General features: G+C 52.5%; 2 protein-coding genes across 6 annotated transcripts in view; one reads left to right on the top strand and one right to left on the bottom strand.

The window, feature by feature from the left end:
• Positions 1-3,457: 3,457 nt before the first annotated feature.
• Positions 3,458-9,006, top strand: GDF7 (growth differentiation factor 7; the record flags this gene model as incomplete). 2 transcript variants are annotated; one of them, XM_082427475.1, is made up of 2 exons in its annotated part: positions 3,458-3,848; positions 6,623-9,006. In XM_082427475.1, the coding sequence occupies 2 exons, from the start codon at positions 3,458-3,460 to the stop codon at positions 7,567-7,569; spliced, it is 1,338 nt and encodes a 445-aa protein (XP_082283601.1). In that variant the 3' UTR covers positions 7,570-9,006. The 2 variants fall into 2 exon arrangements, with proteins under 2 accessions (XP_082283601.1, XP_082283600.1); XM_082427474.1 differs by having other exon boundaries at positions 6,611-9,006.
• LDAH (lipid droplet associated hydrolase) overlaps positions 7,815-27,360 on the bottom strand; it is a 105,215-nt gene continuing 85,669 nt past the window's right edge. Inside the window, exons 7-9 of one of the 4 annotated variants that reach the window (XR_014254221.1) lie at positions 23,134-23,370; positions 19,841-19,909; positions 7,815-16,679 (exon numbers count right to left, since the gene is read on the bottom strand). Coding sequence is in view for 2 of the 4 variants with exons in the window: in XM_082427482.1 (XP_082283608.1) it covers positions 23,179-23,370 (192 nt within the window). In the remaining 2 variants the exon portion in view is untranslated. Of the gene's footprint in view, positions 16,680-19,840; positions 19,910-19,947; positions 23,371-27,360 lie in introns of those variants that run through there. The other 3 variants (XR_014254222.1, XM_082427483.1, XM_082427482.1) reach the window with 3 other exon arrangements.

Genomic DNA, 27,360 nt, shown 5'->3' with positions numbered 1-27,360 from the left:
GCTCCCAGCTGACGCCAGAGGCAAGAAGGAGTCCCTAAGACGATGCTTTCATAATCCTCACCTGGACCTGAGAGTTCTTTTTCTGCCAAGAATTTTCCAAAGAGCTTGCAAGGAAAGCCAGGACCTTCTGCCTCTCCACTGGAGTTGGGGAGAGCGTTGCAGGTCCAGCCCCCCACAATCTCACCTCCCCTCTGGGCAGCCAGAGGCAACCCTTTGCCCAGCCAAGCGTTGATGACTCCAGGCTCTGCCACTCACTAGGTGACCTGGGAAAGGGGTTAAATTTCTTTGCGACTCAACTTTCTTTGGCAATAAAATGGGAATAATAATACCTACCTCACAGGACACCGCAGTGGCGAGAATGAAGTGACATGTGTTATGTTAAGCAGTTGGCAGGACCCCTGGCACTAGGAGAAGAACCATCATTATTTGGTTAACGGTGACCATTATTAACAGTTATCATAATTATTTGAGAGGAAGGAAAGGGAGCCAGCCATGGCCCAAGCTTCCCTCCCTCCCTCCCCTTCAGTGTGGCTGGTCAGAAAGGCCCCCCATCCCCCCTTCCCATCACTTTACTTTGAACCACCTAACAGTGCACTGTACATTCACGTGCATTTATGGATTTACGTGTTTCCTGTCTCTTCTGCCCTTACAAAAGCTCCATGCGTTTGTCCTGTGCGTTGCTGAATCCACAACACACGGAAGGCTGCTCACAGTATTTACTGGAAAGAAGGAACGAATAGAGGGATGGATAAGCAATGAATGAATGCATTATTGCCTCACTTTACAGACCAGGAAACACAGGTGACAGCAGCTAAGGCCTGGCTCGAGCACACGCAGCTGGTGGGTGGTGGCTCGAGCAGGAGCATCCCACACCCCTCCCCCCAGCAGTCTCCTCCAGAGCCTTCCAGGGCCTAGAAGCTACTTCTCTCTCGGCCATCATCTCCCTGGGGACCCAGAACAGACTAACAGAGGCAGGGCAACTGAGGCTCCTCTGTGCCAGCCTGTTATCCTGGACACACACCACCTTCCTGAAGTGAGAATCTCCCCATTTTATAGATGAGGAAATTCAGTCTCAAAGAAGCTTAATGGCCTGCTCCCACAGGGACAGCAAGAGCACAGGGACCCCAACCCGTCCCTAATTCCTAAGCCCCAAGGTGACCTCAAGGCGGAGGTATCATGCAATTAACAAACGTTTATTTGGCACCTGCTGTACCAGGCCTGGGCCGGGACCCTTCCATTCTCTCCCTCACACAGCTGGAGAAGTCGAAGCCCAGATGATGCAAGGGACTGGTTGTAAAGAGCAAAGCCATGACCAGAACCAGGGCTACTTGACCCCAGCTCAGGGTTCCTAGGGTGTTTGCGCAAATCACAGACGAGATGACATGCAAAACTTCTGAAGACTGTTCGTGCGTGGCTGAAGGAGGAAAGGAGGCTGAGAAAGACAGCAGGGACGCAGCACCGGCACCAGCGGAGAGACCGGTGGCTGGGCGATCACTATTTTGACTGACCAGTGTCTCTAGGGGGTGGCTCTGCCAGAGAGCCTGCGTGGGTTCGTGCAGGGCCGCTCTGTACCGGGACCACGCAGAGAGGGAGACCCGTGACCACGACCTTGTCGGGGCTCCCGGTCCTCGGTCCCAAAGGCAAGGTGGGTTAATGCAGCCCCGATCATCTTAGCTTCCCACCGCCCTTCCTGCCCAGACATTCCCTCTCGAACCTCGGGCCTTTTTCCTCCGCCCCCCTGATCCGCCTGGGGTCCTCGAGTTATGACCTTTTGCCAGGCCTCTCCTGCTCCCATACGTCCCGGAGTGGTGCGTGGCCCAAAGTCCCCAGCTGAGCGGGCGCTGCATCTCCGCGGTGGTCGGCAGGGCGATGACTGAGGAGCTCGCTCGGGACGAAGCAGCGGGTGTAGGGGAACTCAGAAGCCTGGGGCCGCAGTCGGCCCAAGAGCTCCCCGGGCCGGGCGTCTTCCGTGGGTCAGAGTGCGGGGCAGCTGGGCGAGAGAGGGACTCACGCGGCTTTGGGTCCGGTGGCGTCGGGTTGACGCTGATCGCCCACTCAAAGTAACCGTGACGCATTACCCCAGCCTAGATTTCCAGTTCGGTAGCAAATACAATTTTAAAATAAAAAGACGCGCCTGCCCTGCTACGGGGATACGTCCGGCTCCAGCCCGCCGTCCGGCTCCAGCCCTCCGTCTGCGCAACAGCGGATTGTCCATCCGCTGGGCTTTCCCGCATTCGAGGGATGTCCGGGCTGCTGGTGGAGCTAAGCCGACAACCGCCGACGACCACCCTCCCTGGTGCGTCTCCCTGAGATGTGGCCTCCGGGACCTACCCCTGCGGGCTGCGGACCCAAGTGCCAAGCTGCCCGCACGACTGCGGTCCCGGGCGCCCCCTCCATCCATCCCCCGCCCTGCGGGAGAACCGAGGCCCGGGAAGGAAGTACGGAGGCGCCACCCCGAGGCTCTTCACCGCCCGCCCTCCCGGCTCTGCCTGCGCCCCAACATACCCGGTAGCCCGTTTCTGTTAGCCAGGTCCCCTGGGAGGCGGGCGGAAGGTCCTCACTTTCGACGCACAGACGAACTCGGGGAGCCGCTCCCGCGCGGGAGTCCCCTCATCACCCTGGGGCTGCCTTCGTAGTTCCTGAGCTCCTTTAAGATCCTGGCTCCCGTCTAAGCGCGTGTTCCGCGCCCAAACCTTTGATTTTCGACCGTCGGTCCTTGTCCCGCTGTCCTTCCGGCCTGCCCTTCCAGCCGCTAGCCCTCTCTTCCCTACGGGTCCCCTGACCCTGCTCCGGCCTCCCGCTGCGATCTTTGGAAGCTGTGCCAGGGTGGGGAACCGCGGAACCGGTGATCAAAAACGCGCTTTTGTGTCCACCCTGCGCGCCCTGGTGGCCTCTCTGTGCGCGGTGGCCACGGGATCGTGGCACTGACAGGCGAGGCCGAGCCCCTCCGCGGCCGCTCTTCTGGCGTCTCGGGCCCCTGCAGAACAGGAGCAGGCGGGGGGCGGGTGCTTCTCCGCAGGGGAGTGGGGAAGACGCTGGGCGGGTACGCGCGGTGTATCGGAGCCTCTGACTCCCGAGGGCGCATTTGGCCCCGGCGCAGCGAGGGCGGAGGGGGTCACTTTGCCCTGGGAGCGCGAGGCGGGGCCCCGGTTGTGGCGGGAGCCTCCGGCCGGTGACACTCGCCTGGCGAGAGTGGGGGCGAAGCGCTTCGGCGAGGGGAGGAGGCTCCGGCCCTGGGCTCAGCGTTAGGCCGGAGTAGGGGGCGCGGCGCTGCCGCCCGAGTGTTCAGCAGGGGGCGCTGCTCCGGGCGTTGGGCGGGGGTGGGGTGGGAGAGGAGGGGGGGCCGCAGCTTGCTGCGCACACTTCCCCCATTATTAAACACTATGTTCAAAAGGCGCCGGGGGACTTCCCGAAGCCACGGAGCCCGCGCCGCCCGCCCGCCTGGCCCTCGGAGCCCATGGACCTGAGCGCGGCCGCCGCGCTGTGCCTCTGGCTGCTGAGCGCTTGCCGCCCCCGCGACGGGCTCGAAGCGGCCGCCGTGCTGCGAGCGGCGGGGGCAGGGCCGACCGGGAGTCCGGGGGGCGGCGGCGGCGGCGGGAGGACCCTCGCCGCGACTGCGGGCGCCTCCGCTGCCCCGGCCGCCGCGGCTCCCGGGCCCCGCGCCGCGCGCCGCGCCGCGGGCTCCGGCTTCAGGAACGGCTCGGTGGTGCCGCACCAGTTCATGATGTCGCTTTACCGGAGCCTGGCCGGGAGGGCTCCGGCCGGGGCAGTCGCCGCCTCCACCTCGGGTTCTGGCCGCCACGGCCGCGCGGACACAATCACCGGCTTCGCAGACAAGGCGACCCAAGGTACTCACACCTCCACTGCGCCCGTCCATCCTGTCGGGTCCTAGGCTGAGGTCACCGCCGGAGCCTTGCCCCGGCACCATTCCATTCGGGGGCCCTCGGTCCCCGCACATCCCAGCCTCAGGTGTTAGAAAGTTCGCCGAGGCCCACGCACCCGAACCCGCAGCGCCTGGACTGTGGCTAGAGCCGCGGCAGCTTGCAGCGCCCGGCCCCGGAGGGCTGAGCCCGTCCCTCCGCCGGGCTGCCTTGGCCCTGCCGGCCGGCGGGTCCCCTCGAGGAGGCAGGCTGTGTTGGAGATCCGGAGAAGCAAGGAGGGGGTCCGGCCCAGAGGGACTGCGCAGTGGTGGTGGAGGCGGCTGCTTCGTTGCTCTGCAGTTCCCAGTCTTAAGGGGGCCGTACAAACTGGGGGAAACGGAGGGGAATGCGGGACACAGCAGGCATCAGACTAAAGTAAATGGCTCTGGAGAGGCTGGTGGCATCACCAGGTATGGGGAGGGCGCTGCTCAGCAGGCTGCGTCTGGGTAGAGGTGTGTAGCTATGGGTGCCTGCCTTGTGCTGGGCCCCTGGGGGAGCCAGGGGTGAAGGACTCCGGTTGTGTAGAGAGGAGAGGAGGGCCAGCGACCCTGCAGGAATGCAGGCCTCTCTGAGACCAAGTACCCCACCTTACTACGCCCTGGGCCCTCCAAAGGTAGGACTTGGGTGAGACTGTGGTGGTTGGTGAGTGTCATCTGGATTTTATTAATCTCTATTGAAGCCATTAAAACAGACAGATAGGGAAAATTTAACTAATTTCAGGCGGAAATGCAAGTAATTTCGGCCTTAATTCTATCCAGCCAGAGACTCAGCATGGAAGGCAGAAAGGAACGAAAGGCAAATAGGGCCGGAAAGTAAGTGCTGCTGCAATCCAGGTCCTGCCTGGGAGCCACTGGGGGTTGTATATGCCCGACCCTAGCCTGGGAAAGCAGGTAGAGGCGGGGCAGTGATCTAATCTCTCGTCCCCTCCAACATACACATAATGTCTACACAGACTGCTTTATTTGGGATACAGGGGCATCCTGGGCCCAAATGGCCTTATAGTCTGGTGGGAACTTTCAAGCATTCTCCGAGGGCCTGGCATGCATCCTGGATGGGATGCTAGGGTACTCATAGGGAGCCCGAGTCCTGGTGTACAGAGCCAGGGAAGGCCCCAGCCCTAACACTGCTGAGTGGGCTCCCAGCTGTGGGAGAGGTGAGATGTGCAGGGCCCTAAGCTTGTAGAGGCACCAGATGTTCTTTCTTAGGTCGAGTTAGGCCTTCAGTAGTCTCAGCCTGAGCTAAATCCTTTCCTGGGGAGCTCTGCTTGGTTGGCAAGGCTAGTAAGGCTGCCTCTCCTTCCTCCCTCTGGAGGGAGAGGATGCAGTGGCAGCATCTCAAAGCTGAGAGAGGCTGCAGGAGAAGCTCAGAGAAAGTGTGGCAGCGAGCAAGGCCTTGGGAGAAAGCATGGGGGAGGGGTGGGGAGCATTTGCCCAGTACCTCTCCTGCTTCCCTCTCCACCCTGAGCCTCAGCTTGGAGCAGGGCTGCCTGAGGTCACCAGCAGCACCCAGATTTCAGACCCCAGGAGTCGATGGCTTGGCATCTGTGGTTGGTGAGCAAATCTCCAATAGTGGGGGGAGTCTGCACAGTCTCTTCGCGTTTGGGGCAAAACGAAACCATATGACCTTCTTCAAAGGGAGCTCCTTATCTGCTGCTTGGTGGAATTTCAACTCTTTTTTCCTTTCTGAGCCCCAAAAGAAAAAAGTGCCCACAACCAGAAGTAAAATCCCAAAGCCCGAGTTGAGTCGTAACGGAGGGAAAGAATAAGTCTGCGAGGGGACCAGAGGGTACTGGCGGGGAGACCTCACTCGGTTCACTGCCCTCACTGCAGTAAGGCAGTCTCCGCTGCCTCAAACCCTTCCCAGAAGTTTGCTTGCGCTCCTTTGCCGCCTTTCCCCTCCGTCGGAGGTGGCGGAAACACTGGGAGAAGCTGAGCCTGGAGTTCCCCATCGCGACCAGGGGCTGAGCCGGGCCCCTAATATGGGCCTCAGTTCCCCTTCAGCAAAGCGAGGAGGCTGGAGGCACTAAAGGGTCTCTGCAGCCCTGAGGGCGCGTTCCCCTTCTAGACGAGCCCCCGCCTGCGCCTGCATGGGAGATTGTGGCCGGCTGGAATGTCCAGGCTGGGCTGGGGAAGAGAGGTAGCAAAAGCAGTTTACAGGGGACAAGAATTTTCCGTTTTCGCACAGCCGGGGCTCCGAGGCTCTCTTGGCGGCTAAGCAGGGCCATAACGAGCAGTCCCCTTACCGCGGCCGGCCTGGCCTCCAGGTCTTGAAGAGGCGCACGACTTCTGATGCGCCCACCGGGCCTTCTTTCCGCCACCGGCCGAAAATCTGGCCTCCGACCTAGTCTTCGAAAACCCATGGCTCTGGGGCAGGCAGCGGAACTGTAGTGGCCTTAAGTCTTGGTCTCGGGCGCGGGGGTGCGTTCAGTTGATGTCCGTGGGTTGTAGGAAATCGTTTGGCTCGATGAACCAAAACCCAGATCCAGATAATCTGAACCTAAGGCTCCCTTTCTTCTGGACCAGGCTGGCGGCTTTCCGGCTGGAGCCGAGACGCCCAGGCAGGCGCCGGCTCCAGCGAGCCTTGTTCTCACGTCCAGGGCAGTTGGGCGATTTGCAGTTAGGAGGCCCCGCGGCCAGGCGTGCCGGCTTCGCTCTCACACCGCTTTCTCTGTCTCTGCCCGTCCCCTGCAGACGAATCAGCAGCCGAGACCGGCCTGAACTTCCTGTTCGACGTGTCCAGCCTTCCCGACGCCGACGAGGTGGTGGGCGCGGAGCTGCGCGTGCTGCGCCGCGAGTCTCCGGAGCGGGGCCCCGGCAGCGCGACTCCCCCGTTGCTGCTGCTGTCCACGTGCCCCAGCGCCGCGCGCGCGCCGCGCTTGCTGCATTCCCGGGCCGCCGAGCCCCTGGACGCCGCGCGCTGGGAGGTGTTCGACGTGGCGGACGCCTTGCGGCGCCACCGCCGGGAGCCGCGCGCCACCCGCGCGTTCTGCCTCTTGCTGCGCGGAGTGGCGGGTCCCGCGCCGGTCCCGCTGGCACTGCGGCTGCTGGGCTTCGACTCGCGGGGCGGAGGCGGAGCGGCGGCGGAGGAGCGCGCGCTGCTGGTCGTCTCCTCCCGCACGCAGAGGAAGGAGAGCCTGTTCCGAGAGATCCGCGCCCAGGCCCGCGCGCTCGGGGCCGCACTGGCAGCGGAGCCGCCGCCGGAACAGGGACCTGACATGGGGTTGCCGATGGCGGTCATCGGCGGCCGCAGGCGGCGGCGGACGGCGTTGGCCGGGACTCGGGTAGCGCAGGGCAGCGGCGGGGGCGAGGGCCGGAGCCACGGGCGCAGGGGCCGGAGCCGCTGTAGCCGCAAGCCCCTGCACGTGGACTTCAAGGAGCTGGGCTGGGACGACTGGATCATCGCGCCGCTGGACTACGAAGCGTACCACTGCGAGGGCGTTTGCGACTTCCCGCTGCGCTCGCACCTTGAGCCCACCAACCATGCCATCATTCAGACGCTGCTCAACTCCATGGCGCCGGATGCCGCGCCGGCCTCCTGCTGCGTGCCCGCGCGCCTCAGCCCCATCAGCATCCTCTACATCGACGCCGCCAACAACGTGGTCTACAAGCAATACGAGGACATGGTGGTGGAGGCGTGCGGCTGCAGGTAGCATGCGGGCCAGGCCGGGCCACGGAGGGGGCAGCCGCGCCACCACGGACTCCCCGCTGAGAGCAGCTTCGGGCCGAGCCTGTCACCTAGCGTGGGTGCGTGTCGGAGTCTGGCCCGGCGGCCGCACGGAGGAGGGAGAGCGCACGTTCACACACCAACACTCACACCCACACACTTCGTCACTCATGCGCACATTTACGGTGGAAGCATCCGAAAGCCCTGGGGAGAGATGACCTCGACGCTACCGAATGTCACAGTCATGTGTATTTTGCAAACAGATCACCATTGCGCCCACCGCCCCCTTTTGGGAGAGGATGGCTTTGCATTGCTGTTACAGTAACTGGCACCAAATCGGGTAGAAACGGGTTAGGGACTTGGGGGCTTCAGAATGGGGGAGCTAAAGGGATACTTGAGTCTCATTTCACCCCTTTTTGTTTCTGGCTGAGTGTGGGGCACGGCCCGCTGAGGGGCAGAGTTCCCGGTGTTGCACCTGAGATCGACGGAAGCGCTGTAATGCCCTTTCCGAAGGCTTGCGTTGCATCGGGGCCATTTATTCTGGGGAGGAACCGCTGCAAAAGGCCTTATCTTTTCCCTTGAACTTTCAAAGTCTAACATTCTCCCGGTTTTGAAAAGGAACATTTGTCGGAAAGACTGCATTGTGGAGCTTCCCAGATCTCTGCAACGGTCAGCACCACCTTTTTTAAAAAATACAAATTCCAATTGGGAATGATCTAGAAAGTGGAAAGAAAATTTTCGGAGTGGGGAGGTGAGATGGGGGAGAGGTTTTAAAGCGCCAGTCTGACCTTACATGTCATCGGGTCGGGGGTGCGTGGCATCTGTCAGTTTCTGCAGCTCCTAAGCTGGGTAGACTGGGGGCGCGCAGGAGGAAGCTAGTGCAATGTCTGGGGATGGGGAAAGGGGGGCGCTATGGCTTTCCCTAGAGACCTGCCAGGAGGTTTTCCTAAGGAGCTGGGAGGAGGCTCCTTGGGTTTGAAAGAGGCCCGGAGGTGTCCTGGGGCAGACTCCTGCAGAGGACTGGGGCTTGTCTGCCAGGTAGGCACAGCCCCCTCCAAATGGTGCCCTCGAGTGGCCAACACGTGCTTGTGCTTAGCTATCAAGTCTGTGTCGGCTTTTATGTGCTTTCACTGTATTGTTGCTGTAGTTTTTGGCAGTGTGATAGTAATGGGAAGCGAAGCCACACAAAAGTGCTTTTGTGAGATTTCAACTCCCCACAACCCAGTGGTTCAGAGCAGGAGGCAGGTTGGCCCCTCCCCTCCTTGCTCCGTGGAAGGGCATCTGCAGCTCGGCTGCTGTGGCCCCTTTAGAAGGGCGGTGGTATGGGGGCCTGAGGTGGAAGCCTATCCCCCAGTCTCTGTATTTCGCTCCCAGGATTCTTGCTGATGGTAGGAGTGTCTGTCCATGTAAAAGGGAGGTCGAACATGCCAGACTTCGTTGTCTTATTTGGTTCATTTCTGCCTGGGAGTCCTCTGTGGCCTGTGTAAATGGTTGGGAGAGGGAAGAGAAACAAGTTGGATTCCACCTGTCTGGGGCTCCGAGGGCTTCCTTGAGAAACGCTGCAGCCCTCCTGGGTCCTCCCGTTTACGGCTGTGCTGGGCTTTCTCCTTTAGGGTCCCCAAGAGGCATTCATCTTGCCCTTCTTGTCTTGGATGCTAAGGTCCAAGACAATTTATACAAATTTTAATTCTCAGTGATTACACTCTTAAGAGAGGAAGAGAAAGTTGAAAGATTTAGATACAGCTAATTTATTTAAGGGTCCCACCTGAGTCCTTTTTATCCTTTAAAGTTCCCCCGAAGGAGGAGAAAGCACACTTATCATGTGAATTTATATGCTGTGGCTGTGTGAGTAGCTATACATAACCTGAAAATGCAACAGTCCCTTCAGGTTCAAACGAACAAATAACACAATCCCGAAGTGGCTGCCATGGTACACTCCCATCCGATTTCAATGACTGGGCAAACATTTACGAATTTTGCCAGGGAAGCCGCACTCTCCTTTTCTAAACTATGATTCCAATAATAATTGCATGGTGATTGCTCTGATACCTGTCATAATGAAGAATTTTTTAAATGGCACTAAAGTATTAAAACTTGTGGTATTAGAAGTTTTAGAAAGGGAGCTGAAAAACTATAGCTAAATATTATTTTGAAGAAATTCTAGGATATATAATATCTTTGGACAAAAGCAAACATTTGATACTTTTTTAGTAACTAGGAAAAACAATTTGGGAGGAAGAAATGTCTTGATTTAGCCTGAGCTTTTTATGGCAGGAAAAAAAATGTTCGTTTTCTGTTTCCTCTGTTGACTTGCTTCTCCCAAGGGGCGTTGTAATTGACGGTGGAAGGGGGGCGTCTCCCTGCATCTTGAGCCCAGGCAGCACCCCTGGCTGGGGGACGCTGTCCTTGGTCAGTGACGGTTCCTTCGATGGCCCCTGATGCCCTCAGTGTGTTCTTTATCACATAAAAGGAATGCCTCCTAGATTTCCTCCAGAGCTGCATGTAACCCCAGGGACCACCATGGCCCATCTCAGGCTTCTGGTGTCTCAGAGTTAAAAGCAGGTGAATGGAGGGGATGATGTGCTGTGCTTTGTAAAAAAGACAGCAAAAGGGCCATCACGTGTGGAGGCAGACAGGTTTTTGCTGCAGAGCTGTGGTTTGAGTAGCTTTGTCAAGATGTGGAGAAGCGTGTTCCGCCTGCACAGTTGGTAGTGCCGTGTACCGTCTGTCTGTCCTCTAGGCAGCGGGGAGCGGGGCCGAATCACCCAGCTGGAATCTCCCATCCCTAGGGGTGGGAGAGCTGGCTGTTGACAAGCAGGGACGGAGTGTGTCAGGACTGCGAGCGAAGGTGGCTCTCCCCTCCTCACCTGTGGTCACCAACGTATTCCTCTCAAAGTAAATCACATTTTCCATTTTGCTGGGGGAGAATCTTGTACTGCTAGTTGAGATCATTCAAACTACTCTTCCTGCTAGAGAGGGAGGTCTGGCATCCCTGCCTGGGGAGCACAGGGCAGGCCAGCTGGGGCCCTCAGGGGGTAGGTGCCAGGTCTGCCAGACCCCCAGGCAGTCTGGTCACTGCTGCTTGAAGCCAGACTTCCGTACCAAGGGCGACCCTTGCACTGGCGGGTGGCAGTGCCCACCGATGCCACAAGGCTTGCCTGGTTGAATTCTGGCTTTCCAGTCAGGGGGGCTGGGCCCTCCGGAGAGGGTGGCAGGCTTTGTCAGCTCAGCTTGGGGAAGCAGGCTTGAGCTGTGCCATTCATCGAGTACACGCTCCCCTTCGCCCTCCTGTCGTGGCATTTTATTGCTAACATGGCACGGGAGGGAGAAGAGGAGTGGATTGTGTGATTGGCGAGTCACCCATCAAACCCCAGTGCGATGACTTCCCCCCTGACGGCTCTCGGAGGTGTCAGCAGGAGCAGAAACCTCGCTTCTACCAGTGCTCGAGAGTACTGACCACCTTGTGGGTGTAATCCAAGTGGAATTCAAATCCTACAAGTCATTTATCCTGTTCTCAATTTCATTCAAACTCAAAGCAGAAAATAACTATGGACTGTAGACTGATCTTCTTCTTAAAGCAGGGAGAAAAACTGAATGCTTTTCAAGAGCAGCTTGTGCACAGAAAAAGTCAGACTCTTCCCTTGCTTGAATGTGGTCTCCAGAAAATCCAGTGAGAGGAAGAGAAAGCACTGCAGCCATCTCTGGGCCACAAATGATTCTCAGGACACAGAATCTCCTGCAGGTCCAGAAAGCAGGGCTGGCTCAGTGGGCTGCGGGCCAGAGGGCCTCTGGGCGATGCCGGGTGGGCTGGGAGGCTCTGGAAGGCAGCAGTTAGAAGGGGCCAGGGGCCGGCATCGTCCTCTCAGAGAGGGCCTGGCCTGGGGAGGGAAGAGGCAGCGGCTGAGTGAACCCAACAGCTAGAGGGCAGTGGGAATGGGAGGTAGCCAGACCCCTCTGAGGGGCTGTAGGCGGCGCTGGGGGCCGAGCCCGCCATGGGCTCCTCACACCCAGGACTGAACTGCCCCACCCGGCATGGCCGCCGCAGGAAGGCCGCTCCACAAGGCATCTCTGGAGAAGCCACCACCCTGCTCAGAGCTTCAACTGCTGCTCCTATAAGATGAGGAGCGCTCAGGTCCCGTGGTTCTGGGATTCTCCTTTGTCCCCAGAGCCCACTCACATCACAAAGGCAGAGCAGATGCTACTTTCTGGAGAAGGTTCCCTCAGACCCAGTCCCAAAGCCGCTCTCACAAGTGCTGCAGCTTTTGCCTGTGTGTGCGTGTGTTCATTACACTCTTAGCCTTTGTTGGTGCTTCCTGGATGGTGCTTTGATTTCCCCCTGGGGCAAGGCAGGCGCGGGGGAGGCCACGATCTTGGGGGGGCATTAGGGCTCAGCTCACCAAAGTCACGACCTTTCTCACGTTGTGTCCCAGCTGAGGGGCGCTGCCAGCCCTGCTCGAGGTCTGCCTGGGCTCACACGGGGTGGGTAGAGCCACACTCGGTCTTGGGCAGGTTCCCACGCTGCTGGTGCCTCTGTGGGGGCAGACGAAAGAAGAGGCTGTGTCTCGTTGGCGAGCCAGACTGTCCCAGAGTCCCTGGATGAGGCAAGCCAGCCTGCCTGAGGGTGAACTGCTCCGCCAGGTCCCCACCCGCCCCTCAGCCACGTCACTGCCACGCCCGCGTCCGGCCCAGCTGCCGGGGGTGCAACCCAGGGCCAGGTACCAGAAGAGCTACTCTTTCTCTTCTTTTTTAGGCCCTGGAAAATGATGGCAGAGTTAAACACTAAGAAACACTAGAAAGGAGGGGGCAAAAAGATGTTACTTCTAATTTTTCAGATAGCTTGGCCTTTGGTACCTGGAGCCTTCCGGCCCTTTACTGGAGCAGCCTTCTGCCTCCCTTTGTGCCGTCCTGGACTTTAATCTGTGCCCAGAGCTGAAAACTGCACAAACGGTTAACTTGCAAAGAGGCTTTAGGCGAGAGAAGCCTGTTCTTTCCAGGAGGGCCACATCGCAGGCTTGCAGAGAGCCACCTGCCTGGACGCAACTGCAGGGAGAGGGCTGAAGTCAGCCTAGTCAGTCAGAGGGGCTGATCGAGCATTTGACCTTTGCGGCACGGGCTGGTCACTCATTCAGGGCTGCTCTCTGCTCGTGCCGTTTGTGCACCCGGAGCTCAGCCTCTTCCACCTGCCCCGCAACTGCCGGCACCCTGGGTGCCGTGGGTGCCCCGGGCCTGGGGCTTAGCTGCAGGCAGTGATCGCGTTGGGGCTTCATGGCAACAGCAGCGGCTACAGCAGAGCCATGCAGGCCTCCCAGGGTGGAACTGAAGGGTGTGAGGTTGTTGAAAAATTAGTTTGCATTTCAAGTCATGCTTACAGTTGTTGAAAAGTGCAAATGCATCCCCAGAGCAGCACAAGCAGTGAGCGGTGGTCCGCTTCTTTGCCTGTGCGGACCTTCCGGGAGCAGTCCTACAGGCCCCTTCTAGTACATTCTGGTATATACTGTGTGTGCTGTGCTGGCAGAAGAAAGGACTGGCTTCTCTCACACGCACCCCCCTACACGTAAGAGGGCTGCAGTGTTCGCGGCAGCTTCCTGAGAGGTGTTTCTGCAGGCAGGTAAGTCTGTAAGCAGGGCAGCTTAGCCTGCTGGTGTATGAAGCACAGTTTTCACTCTTTTTTCCTGATGAACTTCCTCCTGCTAGTTTAGGGCAGTGCAGAAATTTTTATCTTCTAAGTCAGTAATGAGATGTGAAATAAATTGTCTGAAAAACACGGAGAAGCTTCTGATGGTCAAGTCCCAGGCACCTTTAGGCCTGGTGGCACAGACCTTCTGGGACGCGGCCAGCCGTTTAGCTTTTGCATTTCTTTTTCACTGTCTTTTAAGATGCAGGCGAGCAGGAGTGTGGTGGCGCTGTGACTGGAGATCTGGCCGGGCGGGGGTGGGCCAGCGGCTGTCTCCTTTGCAGCCACTTCTTTTCGTCGCTGTGCTGTTCCACCGACAAGCGGTTACTGCATCTAGAGGCGGCGCGAGGTGTCTGCTCCCAGCTGGACTCTGCTCAGACACTTGGCTGCCAGAATCTAGAACCTCGGCTGAGACTTCTGGGGCTGAGGTGTGCTCGTGGCTGACAGAGACAAGACTCCCACCCTGCCAGGCTTATTCACAGGGGTCCTGCGTAATTAGAGGTAAACACAAACCCATCGGAAGCACACAGGCTGAATCTCCCTTGAGCACGTTCCCTGGGCCGCAGGATGGGGAAGGGCAGCCTCTAGCTGGTGGTTCAGTGCAGCTGCACACAACTTGTGCCTCTTGTACATTCTTTCTGACGAGCCTGCTTTCTCTCAGACCTCACACCCCTGAGCGGCCCTCACCCGGATTTTTCAGTGGGGTGAGTGGGTCTGAAAAGCACTGACAAGGTGTGTCGAAGGCCTTTCCTTGTCTGCATGTTTATCTCTGAGTGACTGAAGGCTGCCAAGGGCAGAAAAAGATGCACGTATCCCCGTGGCTCAGGGCAGCAGCAGCTTGGCTTGAGGTGAGCAGGCTGGCTTGAGGAAGGAGTGCACGCATGAGTCGGGCTTATTTCTTTGCAACTTATATTTCTGGGTCAGGACCTGTCAGAGTCAGAGCAAAGTCAGCCATTCAGCTTTCTGTTTCGAAAGTGATGATATAGTTCAGGGAGAAAGCAAGCTCGTGATAAAATGTGTTTTCTGGCTGGGAAATACTCAAGTTCCAAGCCAGGAACAGAGGCTCTGGAGAGGGGAACTTCTCGGTCACGCTCCACCTGGATCAATCACGGATTGAATACCAGCATCCTTAGAGTCATTGTTTCGTTTTGTTTCGTTTTTGGTATTTCGCTTTATGCTGTAGTGCGAACAGCTTTTATGTTCTTTACGACAAAGAATCATAATCAAGTCACTTTAGGTCTTTTAGCTGCAAATATTTCACCCCAAAAAGAAAAGTTAATGATTTTTTACATTTTTTTTTTTTTTTTTTTTACGATTTTTACTTGTCCTTTAGCAGATGACAATAAGGGATTCTGAAAAGTTTGGATAGATTTTTTTTTTTTTTTAATATATAAAGAAGCAGTTCTTCTCACCGTGAAGGCTTCTGCAGAAGTCCTGCACCAGCTTACCTGCGGTGCTGTTTAAGCGGGCCCTGGGTGGACAGCGGCATCTGACGTGATGGACACCCTGCCCCTTAACAAACACACACACTCCAACTCCAATACTGTGATTTTAAGGAAATGGGCAAAACTCGAAGTGACGGTGATGCCATCACAGCTCAATGACACGCCATTCCCTCAGCAGCTGAAGACAAAATTAATTATTTGGGGGGAGGGATAGAAGTCCCTTTCATTTTGCAATGACACAGTATTTCTCAGCTTGGCTTGGGAGTAAGATGGGAAAGGGGGAGAGGTTTTTAAACTCATTTAACACAAGCTGGAATCTCCTTTGTCACCTGTTTTCCAGCTCTGGTTCGGCCAGGGCAGAACTCTGAGGCTTGGGGGCTGGAGATCGGGCCAGCTCCCTGCTGCCCTGCTTGGCCATTTGGGCAGTGCAAGCTGACGTCGAGAACGCTGCCCCCGTGCCCAGGCCGGCCAGCAGGGAACTCTTCGAGGGCAGGTACAAATCCACTGTGTATATGTATTCTCAAATTTAAATAGATGTACATAATGAAATGTAAATGAACTGTAAAACAGCAATCTCTATTTTTCTTGACAATGATATAGCAGTATATATTTGTTAAACATGCTTGTGTACTCTTCATTAACCATCTTAATATTTTGTACAGATAAGTTGATTAAATATTTTATTGATAAAACTGCTCCCGACTGGTCTTTAAAGAACTACTTTTTGAGATCCGGCCTTCCCATGTTAAGAACAACAGCCAACCACTGAGGCGTTAGGAGTGACTGCATTGAAACAGGGGTTCCGGGCCCATAAGTCTTTAAGCTGACCACTCCCCCTTGAAACACCTCAGGCTCTAAGTCCAGGAGGATGGGGGCCCCAGGCATGGGGCTGCTGCTTCCTGGGTCTTTGTGACTGGTGTGACACTGCATAGGACGCTGTGCAGCCCCACACCGTATGAAGACACTGCATGGGAAGGTAGGAGAATCCAGCTTGGGTTCGGGGGAGGAGGCCAAAATGCAGTGGAAAACATTTTCTCTTTGGAAAACGAGCGCTGGCATTTGTAATGAGTGATCGTTGTCATTCCAAGCACAGTGTGAGTGGAAAGGTTTTCTGTTTTCAGACATATCAGGCTGCTGCAGGATCCAGAAAGCCTGAGCACTCCCACTCTGGAGGCCACAGTTGTGCCTTTGAATTCCAGTGGCAGAAGCCCAACTGCAGCAGCTTCCTCTGCAAGGCCAATTACATATTCTAGGGAAACCAACAAAGTCCTACAGCGAATTTGGCAGGATACTTTTGCTCAGTATTCTTCTGGACGAGTACAAAGATCTGTGCTCTGTGATGCTGTCTTGGCTCCTTCAGCATCTCTCCTACACCAGGCAAGAGAGGACCGACCACACAGCCTTCCACTACTGCCCTGGCTCTCACACCTGTTTCCTATAGTTGAAGGAGAAAGCTATTTCATCTGTTCCTAAGTATTTGTGGGAGAGGATAAGTGATGGAACAGCAGTTGTGGCAAGATGACAAGGACTTGCCCTCACTAATGACTTGTTACCAGGATCACCTCCTCTGGGATATGGATCGGGCCAGTGTGACACACCTTTTCGCAGAGTGATGGCAGCACACGTCCGCTGTAATCCAATGCTCCTGCAGGGTGTTAATGCCTGTCCCCTTGGTCATGTGTCCTGCTCTGGTGAAAGGTAAATCAAGAAAGTCTGCTCCCTTTTTGCTTCTTACTTTCATTACTACCAAATAAAGAAGTCTCTTTCTTTGGAATAAAAATGCACCTTGTAACTCACTCATTTGGCAGGTTGCTGTAAACGTATAAGCTTTATGACTCTGCCACTGAAAAGTGTAAAGTCTTACATTGCTTTGCTTTAACAATCCTTGGTCAGTTCTTCATTTTCTTATTTTTAACTCTCCACTTGACCTACCCCGGAATTCTGTGGTTAGAGGAGTACACTTTCAGTTGAGAAGGGCTTGTTACAAGGAGAAAGCAAAGTCAGGGGTGGCACTTAAAATTTTATCCTATTTCCCGAACACTGACGCGAGACGGTCTATAGGCCCTGCAACGATTGATGCTAAAAGGAGGCGAAGATTGACTTCTCCGCTCCCCCGGCCCTGGTATGCCCTGGAATGCCCGCTCTCTGCTCACTCCAAGGCAGGTAAAAGCAAAGATGCCACCAACTGCTGCCCTGCTGAGGGCAGAGCTGCCTGACCTGGTTGTGGATGCCTTGTGCTCCCGTGCCCCCGGGAAGCTCTTCTGCTCTGAAGGAACAGTGATCTGGGGAGAAACTCATCCGTTGTGACGTGTCACCAGTGTGCAGCCGCCGACCGTGAGGCTGGGGGCGTCTGCTGAGCCCTAATCGCATGCAGGTGCATGGCCCTGCAGCCGCGGCCAGCGGGAGGAAGCCCAGATGTTCTGCGAAGCCCGAGCAGAGTGGGTTTGCAGAGGTGGGATCCTGGTCGCTCTGTGAGGGAGGGAGGCCCTGCAGGTGCACCGCACTCCTGGCTGTCATGGACGCCCAGTCACAGGGTCACATTCCCATCCCCGGGAAGAGGAATTTTCCCATAGACCCTCCCAGCAAGGAAGTCTGTCCCAGTGTGGGGAGGTCAGCACAGCCCCTCTGCCAGAGTGTCTGAGGAATGCGATACAAAATGAAAACGCTCTGCTGTCCCGGAGCGGGCTCTCGTGTATTGTTGCTGTAATTCCCACTTGGGGTGTTGCACAGGGTTAGCGCTCAACAAATAATAACCGCATACTTGGTAGTTGCTAATACCCAAACTCCAGAGGTTTTCTAATCATAGAAGAATGGAAGTAACAGTTGCAGCAGGACGGGCTGAAGAATGGGCCACGACGTGCCGTGGCCTTGCTAGTGCCAGATAGTGAACAGTCTATGTCCTGGAATCTGTCTGACCCAACTGTGCAGAGCAAGGCTGAGGAAATGCTTAAGGGATAAAATAGCAAGTCCATGTCATACGTCCAGTTACGTATTCAGTTTTGAGGGACAAGGAAGGAGTCCCAGCGATGTGATTCCCTGATAGTCTGACTGACTGAGGGAACTGTATTTCTGGAGAGGTTGCCTATTAGGCAACCTATGCTATGTTGCTGCCTATGGAAGCAACTTTTATTAATTTAGGAAACAATATTTATTGACTATTCTGTGTGACAGGCCCTATTCTATAAGCCCTGAGAAAATAGAGACATGACCAGGGGACCGTGAGGGTTCAGATGGAGGGAGGGAGGGGGGAGAGATAGAGAGAGACAGACAGAGAGAGACAGAGAAACAGAGAGACAGAGAGACAGAGAGAGGACAGAGAGAGAGAGAGAGAGGACAGAGAGACAGAGAGAGAGGACAGAGACAGACAGAGAGACAGAGAGAGAGGACAGAGACAGAGAGGACAGAGAGACAGAGACAGAGAGACAGAGAGGACAGAGACAGAGAGACAGAGACAGACAGAGACAGACAGAGAGGACAGAGAGACAGAGACAGAGAGACAGACAGAGAGAGACAGAGAGAGAGGACAGAGAGAGAGAGAGAGGGAGACAGAGAGGACAGAGAGACAGAGAGAGACACAGAGACAGAGGAGGTGGGGAGAGAGAGAGAGAGGCCACTCTGTGGGGCAGAAGCGGTTGTATTTTGGGGAAGGGTCGAGGCACGGGAACTCTCAAAGCTGGAGCGGTTGATCCCAAAGGTTCAGGGCACAGCACAAGTTTGCAGGAGCAGAGGGAAGTAAGTGCGTCTGGAGCACCCGGTGGCCGTAGCAAAGCTGCCGAGACCGGAATGCGGGACTCAGCCCCAGCTCTGACCCGCACAGGCTGCTGCTTGATACGCACCCCCACCCCAAAGCCGTGTCTGTTGTATCCTCTGTTCTTCTGACGCTCCTCAGTTGTTCCCAACCCTCTCCTCTTCCCTTCCCCTGACAACCTGGCCTTCGCCGGCCCTCGCGTGACCCCTTCCCCAAGCCTCCCCTCCTCTGGCGGCCTGCTCGCTGTCCCCTTCAGGCGGCAGCACGGTGCATGGGAAGGGCTGAAGCCGTGTCGCTGGGGCAGAGCCCAGCTGTCACTCAGTAGCTGTGAGGTCTTGAGCACGTCACCCGCTTGGCACCCTCGTGGTAACACACGACTGTGAGGCCTGAATGAGACGCTGTGAAAGTGCAGGGTGAGCAGCACATTCTTTCTCTGGACTTGTTCTCTTCTCTTCCAAACCCACCCAAGTTCTGCCTGTCCTTCTGGCACGAGGAGCAGCCCTGCCACACCCTCCCTCCAGCAGTTTCCTCTTTACAGAACTGCGGCAACCCGGAGCCTTCTCCGGCCCTCACCGTTTTGCTCTGGAGATGCCCTCAGCCTGCTGGAGAGGACAGACCCATGTCCCACATCGGCTCCCCACGTGGGCCACTGTGATCACTCCCCTACGCCTCCAGGGCACAGAGGCAGGGATCTCAGCCCCTTGGGAACGGAAATCTTCCCTGTCCTCGGCACTCCTACAGGAGAGCTTCTGCCTCAAGTCCTCAGAGATGTACCAGTTCACAGAGCTCACTCAGTCCCAGGCACTGCCCGCTCCTTAGGCCCCACCCAGCAAGGAAAGGAGAAGCCCAAGGACGTCTCTTCTCTCTGGCAAGAGGGGGCCAGGAACAAAGATGATGCCTCGTGTTATTTAAGAAACACTTTGCTTCCTACATCTTTTCAAAGGACTATATAAGCTCCTCGAGGGGATGTTTGGGTGTCCTGGGCTGTGTGTGGGAGGCCTGCAATGGCCTGGGGTCAGAAAGCTGTATCAGGTGAGCGAGTGGCCTCCTTCACCAATATGAACCAGAAACGCTGAGACGATTAGAATCAAATTTCAGGCTGGGTGAAACACTGCAGAAGCTGGGATATCGAGGAGTCCTCCATTGCACCAAAGAGAAGAGAGTGTAAAAGACAAACAAGTTTGCTATCCTTCTCCTTTAGGTACCATTTAATAGAGCATCTACCAGACAGGGTGCTAAATACTATATGCAAGACCTCATTTGACCCCATTAAAGACAAACAAAAACCCTTCCGAAGTCCAAAAGCTAACGCAAGTACTTTTGTAGATGAGGGCCAGTGGGGGAGTGAAGGAGAGGGCTCAGGGAGGTTAAGCCTCTGAACATCACAAACCTGATAAATGACAGATCCAGGATTTGAACCCCTGTCTTCATTTACTTCCTAGAAGAAGTAATTCACTTTCTGGAAAAGAAGCAATAAGAGACAGATGCAGAAGGAGAGTGTGTTTTTTTGTTTTTTTTTTTAAATAATTGTTCGTATACATTTCAAAATCATCTCAAACTTACAAAAATGTTGCAAGAACAAAGAACTTTTTTTTTCTCTGAACCATTTGAGAGTAAATTGACATAATGCCCCATGGCTCCCTGACACTTGTGTGTCTTCAGTACAAATAAGGACATTTTCCTACTTGTCCACAATACAACCAGTGAAATCAGAAAATTAACATTGGTCTCTTATTCCCATCTACTCTTCAGATCCCATTCAATGAAGTTTTGCAAACTGTCCTAACAGTTTTTTTTTAATAACAAAAACATCTAATCCAGAATCAGGTATTACATTAAGTTGTTGTGTCTCCTCACGTCTGGAATTAAATTTAATTTTAATATAATGTAGGATACTGAAAAATCAAGCCTTTGGAGGTCACTGGCTCTCCAAGGGTGGAGTGGAGAGGCCAATGGTGAGAGGGCTGCTGCCTTGGACACCTGGCCACGAAAAGCCACTGGGGCTGCCTCTGGAGATTCTCCCCCACGGTCCAGAGCAGACTGGGAACAAATGGTCATGATTTCCAGTTTAGGCCTTTCATTCAGCCCTAGATAACTCCAGATGAAGTTATTAAATCTTTGACAAGGGCCATTCAAGTGGCTGACTGGGATATACAGGCAGAAATGCTTCTGGAAAATGGATTTCATCCACTGCTTACCAACTTTAGTCTTTTATTTTTTATTATGATGATGTTTAATAATAATTATTATTAATATAGCCAGTCTTTATTGAGAAGATACTCTTAGTCAGGCATTGTGCTAAATGCTTTCATTTAATCATCCCATTGAATTCTTCAACAATATGAGGTACATATTATTATTAATCCTATCTTATAAATGAGGACATTGAGGCATGGAGAAATTAGATGAAGTTGTCTAAAATCACACAGACAGTAAGGCCTCCAGAGTTCACATACCCTATCACCTCATACATATGCACGGAAACATTTTTGCTTAATTCCTAATGAAATAAAATGAACTTCAATCTCCTGAAATCTGATTCTTCCTTCTCTAAAAGAAGCACTGAGAAAGTGGCTTTTCAATTTAACAGAGAGACTCTGACCCGAGTCTAACTCAGGAGGATGCCAAGATTGTACCCCTCCTCCCCCAACACACAGAGATCAGGCCAGGCAAGGTCAGAAAGTGCGGGTAAAACACTTATTTTGAAAATTCATTTGGTGCTTAGATGATAAACAGGAAATTTACTTTATCATTTTACTTCTTATCATTTTTTAAGCTCTGGTAGCCTGTGGTTTATCAGATATAATTCCATACACGTGGACTCCTGAAATAGGAAGTAATGTTGTAAAGTAACGCTAAAAGAAAAGCTGGGCATGTTATTCTTCATTCCAGTGGCATGATTTACCCAGTACTTGCTTAAGTGCTTCGGGTTAGTACTATTGAGCATCTCCTGTATGCAAGGCACTTCAGAGCCATGAGACCGAGCTCCTAACATCAGATTTCTAGAAGGTCTCCCTACACAGTTGCCAATAAGGACTCTGTATGCAGCCTTGCCCCAGTGGCTTAGGCATCTACTGGCTCCTTTCTGGGGCCAAGAGCACTGCTTGCCTGGAGCTTGGCTCCTCCCCTCTGAGAAGTCATTTGCTCTGACACAGAAGCCACGCCAAAGGGTCATAACTCATACAACGCTCACCACTGGGTTGGCAGCATATCAGAGGTGAATCTTTCATCAGGGGGCTTTAGGTTTTGAGAAGAAGGACAACATCCCACTGTCCTTAACGAATGGGACACCATGAGGGATTTCCTCTAGGAGAAAATGGAATGTTTCTATCTATCATCAACCATCTCTGCAGTCAGCGGGACTTACTGGCTCCTAAGGTCCCAGGATTGAGTCAATTTAGGGAAGGAAGCAATATTGTTAGCCCACTCTAGGCCAGAGAACAAGTTTCTTCTTTACTGGACCTCAAGGTGCCCAGAGAGGGTGAATTCACATAATTTAATGGGTTGTTTTGGTTCATTAGTAAAACAATTTCTTTCCAACTAACAAAACTAATGGAGAAATCATTTATGGTAATTCTCTATTCAGCAATTTAAAGATGCCCTTTCAAAAATTACTTACCAGAAGATTTTCAGAAGAAAAGAATCATAATGTAGCTAACAATCTATCCACAATGCCTTTATAGTACTTGGTTCACTGCTGGTCCTCAGCGGAGTCTGACTGAAAAAAATCACAGAAGGGGCAGTTGCATGTGGCAGGTACAAGGCTGAACTGGGACAGCCTAGGGCCTCCCCACCCTGGCTCTGGAGAAGAGGAGCCTGCAGGGAGCTCACAGCCAGAGCTTGCTGGCTATCTGTGGAGGAAGGCAGAAATCGGGATCCTTCAGTAACTCTTATTAGCTGTTAGTTGACCAGAGGAATGTCTGACGAGCTTTATTTGCTGACTACTGCAGGCAGACCGGGAAGTCACACTCCTCGGGAAAGGAGACAAGCAGTGCTTCCCCTGCCACTGGCTCTGCTGGGGCTTGTGCCACTGGCGGCCAGACAGAAGGCTGACTTGGTGGTTGGAAACATGCTGCAAGGTAGTAACAGGTGGGGTGTGCAGGCTGTTCTGATATCCAGTCTGATTCTGATGATCTCAGCCAACACCTGTGCAAAGTTAGTCTGGGCTGACCTTCAGCTTCTGTCCTTAAGAGAGACCCAGGTCCACTGCTCATCACTTCTTGCTACTGGACTTGAGTGTATCCTTCTCATGATCTCATATGCTTCACATATCCGGCTACACACTTAACATTCACCGGTCTCTTACATTTTCTAGTAGGTCTTTCATAATTTTCTCTAGAGGAATCTATTCTACATTGTAACTCAATTATAAATCAACTAAATTTAGATTTCTTTTTGTCTGCAAGGATCTTGCCTACCAAAGTAAACTGTATGGTGCCACTGGGCATCTCGTGCAAACATAAGAGACTTTGTTTAGATCACTGTGTTCCCTGAGTCTTGGAAAATGTGTTGTTAATCCTATGGAATATTGATCAACTGTATTTATTTCAGTCTGTAGCATGGGGAGCTGGGAGCTGATAGTTTTTAAGCCAAGAGGGTCTCACTTTTTTTCTCTTCTAATATCCAACATTAAAATTAAACATTTACCTACTAAGTATACTACTTACTACTAAGTACACCTACTGGCTTTATGTACTAGCTGTCAGTGCTTGCTCCTTGTGTCAGGATTTATATTTTGGACAGATCATCCTTTAGCCAGTCAGCTACCATGTCTGCCATTTCCTGGTAAAAATAGAGGATAAAGTCATGAGGTATTTTTTTCTCACAGAGCCGAATATCTCCTTCTGGAAAATCCTTCTTCATGTCTTCATAGTACTCTTTTGGACACCAAGCATCTATAGTACCATAGTAAAATGTAAGCTAGAAGACAAGACAAAAACATTTTATTAGAAAACACTTCCCCTCCCAACACAGATATGACACCAGCAACCTGTAATGCTTTGAAAACAGCCCCTGCACCTGGCCCTATAAGCGAGTCCCAAGGCTCCTTGCAGAGAGTGGCTCTCTCAAGGCAGTGAGCTTTCATGGTTTATGGGAGCGAACCTTGGCATCTGATGGAAAGAAACCCATGTAGGGAGAGCCTGGTGTGATACATCACCCATGATTCACTAAAAGGACTCGCCAGCAAAGTTGTGTATGTTGAGGTTGAGATGGACACTGGAGAGTTGGCCGATGAGGGCAAGGAAGAGTTACTGAGACATAATCACTGAGTAACTAGTAACCATTCATTATACACTTAATAGTTTTCATACAGCCACATGTTAGGCATATGGGACATGTTTGTTGGATGTATGCAAAGATGATTCAGATGGACTCTGCTTCTTAATGTAGCAGATGAAATGTTATCAGAACCCTGAGAGTGTCTATGACATTTCTAGGAATAGGCTCCAGGTAGCAGGAGAGTGTGCTGATTCAGTGGGGAGGTGTTACAATCATACTTCAGGTGACAGCAAGCAGGCTGGATGGAGACAGAGCTTCCTTTGAGGCATTACTAAGATGCTTATTGACTATTGATCTGTACCAATCCCTGATACACATACACACACACATGTTCACACATACACATATATGTATATACACATACAAATGTGTACATATGCACACATATGTGTACATACGTATGGGCACATAAGCATATATACACCACCTATGTATATATAAATATGTATATGTGTGTATATATGTGTATATACACATATACATTTATAAGCGTATACACACACACATCTTTATATCTACGTCTAGCTCTAAGCTGCTGTTCTTCACTGAAAAACTATGTTCTACTTCTGTATTTCTGAAAAAAAAAAAAAAAAAAGGCAACAAAAACGAAATCCTATTCAGAAGGGTACATACTGGTAATTTCTACCAAAAAAACCCCAAAACTAAATTTTAAGGCCCCTCTGACATCCGTTATCACTGAAAAAAGAGTTATGCCATAAGTGGCTAGTTACAGTCACTTGTAGTTTCCATAACACACCAAATTTGTTCACTCATTCAAACATTTAATCATTAATCTATTCAGCAAATACTTATTGAGCATCTACTCTGTATTAGGAACCTGGAAAACAGATAATAAGACAGTCTCTGGGGGAGGGAAGGACTGGAGGCACCACGTACACAAGACAATTAGCCCGGATAAGGGCATCTGGTGGGAACCAGTGGGCAGCAAAGGTTCCCTAGAGCACTGATGTCCAAGTTGAGTCTTCAAGTTGGGGGAGCACACTGTGGGGAGTATACCAAGCAAATAAAAAGTATGAAGGAGCATGGCACGCTTGGGAATTGGAAGTAATTTAAAATGGCTGGGCTTCCCTGGTGGTGCAGTGGTTAAGAATCCGCCTGCCAATGCAGGGGACACAGGTTCAAGCCCTGGTCCGGGAAGATCCCACATGCCGTGGAGCAACTAATCCCGTGCGCCACAACTACTGAGCCTGCGCTCTAGAGCCCGTGAGCCACAACTACTAAGCCCACACGCCATAACTACTGAAGCCCGTGTGCCTAGAGCCCGTGCTCCACAACAAGAGAAGTCACCGCAATGAGAAGCCCGAGCACCACAACCAAGAGTAGCCCCCACTCGCGCAATTAGAGAAAGCCCGTGCACAGCAACGAAGACCCAACACAGCCAAAAAAAAAAAAAGGCTGGAATATGGGAGATAAGTCTGGAGAGCTGGTGGAGAGAGATGAAGTCATGAACAGCCTCTGTGCCCCACTAAGGAGGTTGTACCTTGTTCTGAAGTCCACAGGAGCTAACAAAAGACTTCACACAATGAAGTGACGTGATTAAGTCTGTATGGTAGGAAACTTACTCTGGCTGCAGTGACGAAGAGATTGGAGGGGATCAAACAGAGGCGGGAGGAGGATATGGGAAATACGTGTTATTGCCCACTGGATAATTTTCTACTTGGATCATTAAATCCATTATCTGAATATGGACAAGTGAGATCACTCTTATAAAAATACCAGCTTTTATTACAGTAATATTATGATGTAACCAACATTTAAAGAGATGGTTAATTAAAAAACACTTTGAAGAGGAGAATATTTAATGTAGTACTCCAGAGAGTCAATTACTAACAAATAAACTTTGAGTTGTAGACTTATTCCAAAACACTTCATAGGGATTTTTCTGGCTTTCACCTGGGCTTTGGTTTTGAAAGCTGCAAAGGATCTGTGGCTCACAGATTTCTCACTGAATTTGCTCTTCCTACTCTCCTGTTTTTGTCACTACAACCATTTCTCGGCACACCAAAGGCCCCAGGCCACACTTCATTTTGCCAGGGCTCTCAGCAGTGTAGGAAGTTCCTTTTGATTCCCGGAGAACAGGAGAGCCTGGCAGTCGCCTGGCTCTTCCTCCTGGTGCCGTTCTCTCTATAGCTCTAAAATGCTGCAACCTCACAACCAGTGGGGGACTATTCTGGCCAGTTGTGGAAAAAATAAATTTCTCAGAATTTCTCAGCAACCACCGTGCCACAGCTTCCCCTTGCAATACTGCTGCAAGTACAAGCTGTCCGCAGGCATTAATGATCTACCAATAGGGCTATTAACTTTAGATTCTCTCTAAACCACTCCCTACTCTTAGCACCAAGAATCCTTTAAATTATATCCAGGAAATAGCATCTGGAACAGTCATTATGCACAGTTGTTCAGCACTTCTCAGAGTATGAAACAGTGTTGAGAAATCTAGAAATGCGAAATTCAGACTTGGGCTCGTGTCCATCAGGTCTGTTCCTCTGCTCCACTGCACTCTCTTGCCCGAAGACATTGGGACACTGGGAAGGGTACCCTGGGAGTCCTCACACCAGTACAAGCTATGGTGGTGAGGTCCTGTGAAAAACCCTAATACAAAAGGGTCAACTAGAAGGAAAGCAAGGCAGGAAACACCTCCCCCAATGAAGTCTCTTTGATAAGGAGGAAAGCATCACTGTGGCACCTGCTGTTACTTTCTGCCTAACTCTTCAAAGACTATTTCTATGGAGCGTTTCCTTTTCAGTGAGGCAATTGCAACTGCAACTGTCTCCACTGAGAAGTCCAGCTTGATGAGCCTTAGCACTGGGGAAACGCCATTCCTTCCCTCATGCATGAAGGTATCAGACAGTTGAGCAGGAGTAATAAATATGGATTACAGGAACCCACCCCTACCTTCAGGTGTCAAGAGACAAGTCCTGTCCAAGTAGTTATGGGGCACACGCTGCCCAAGGCATACGCTAGGAACCTCAACACAAAGTGACGTCAGTGTTCAAGACAGCGTAACAATGAGGATCACAGATTTCCCATATGTTCATCTGATTTTACCTCTCAATCCTCCATACTGTAATCATTTTGAGGGGGCTGTATTTGGTTACGTTTCTAAGTGATAGTGGGGTAAGGTCTTTTTGTTTTGTTTTATATTTTTTTTTAAGTTCTTCTTCAGAAGAAGGGCTCTGTAAGAAAATCTTGGCTTACAAGTCAAACACGTGGTTATTTCTATTGCCTTTACATATACTGGCTCAAGATACTTCCTGATCCCTACAGATTATAAGTCACAGGCAATAGATCTGAACAGAGGACTCTGCACCTGTAACCTGAAACAGGAAACTGGAAAAGTATGGGGTGTGTGGTGGTAGTGGTGGGGGAAGGGGAAGGACAGGTGAGGTAGAAAGAAAGAAATAATCGGACACCAAAGTGTAGTGGTGAAGAGTGTACACTACTACTACGTCGATATGTAAAAATGATTCGCAACAAATAACGATGACCTGATGAAAACTGAGAATGATTTGCCAGGCTCTATGCTAAGTTTTGTGTTCACTGAGTCCTTATAATAATATTCTGAGGAAGGTATTTTATTCCTGTTTTACAGAAAAGGAAACAGGCTTA

The sequence above is a fragment of the Balaenoptera physalus genome (assembly GCF_965194825.1).
Source record: "Balaenoptera physalus genome assembly, chromosome: 15".
In the NCBI taxonomy this organism is placed as follows: domain Eukaryota; kingdom Metazoa; phylum Chordata; class Mammalia; order Artiodactyla; family Balaenopteridae; genus Balaenoptera; species Balaenoptera physalus.
Note: the sequence above shows the minus strand (reverse complement) of the source record. Positions and strands in the feature narration are given on the sequence as shown.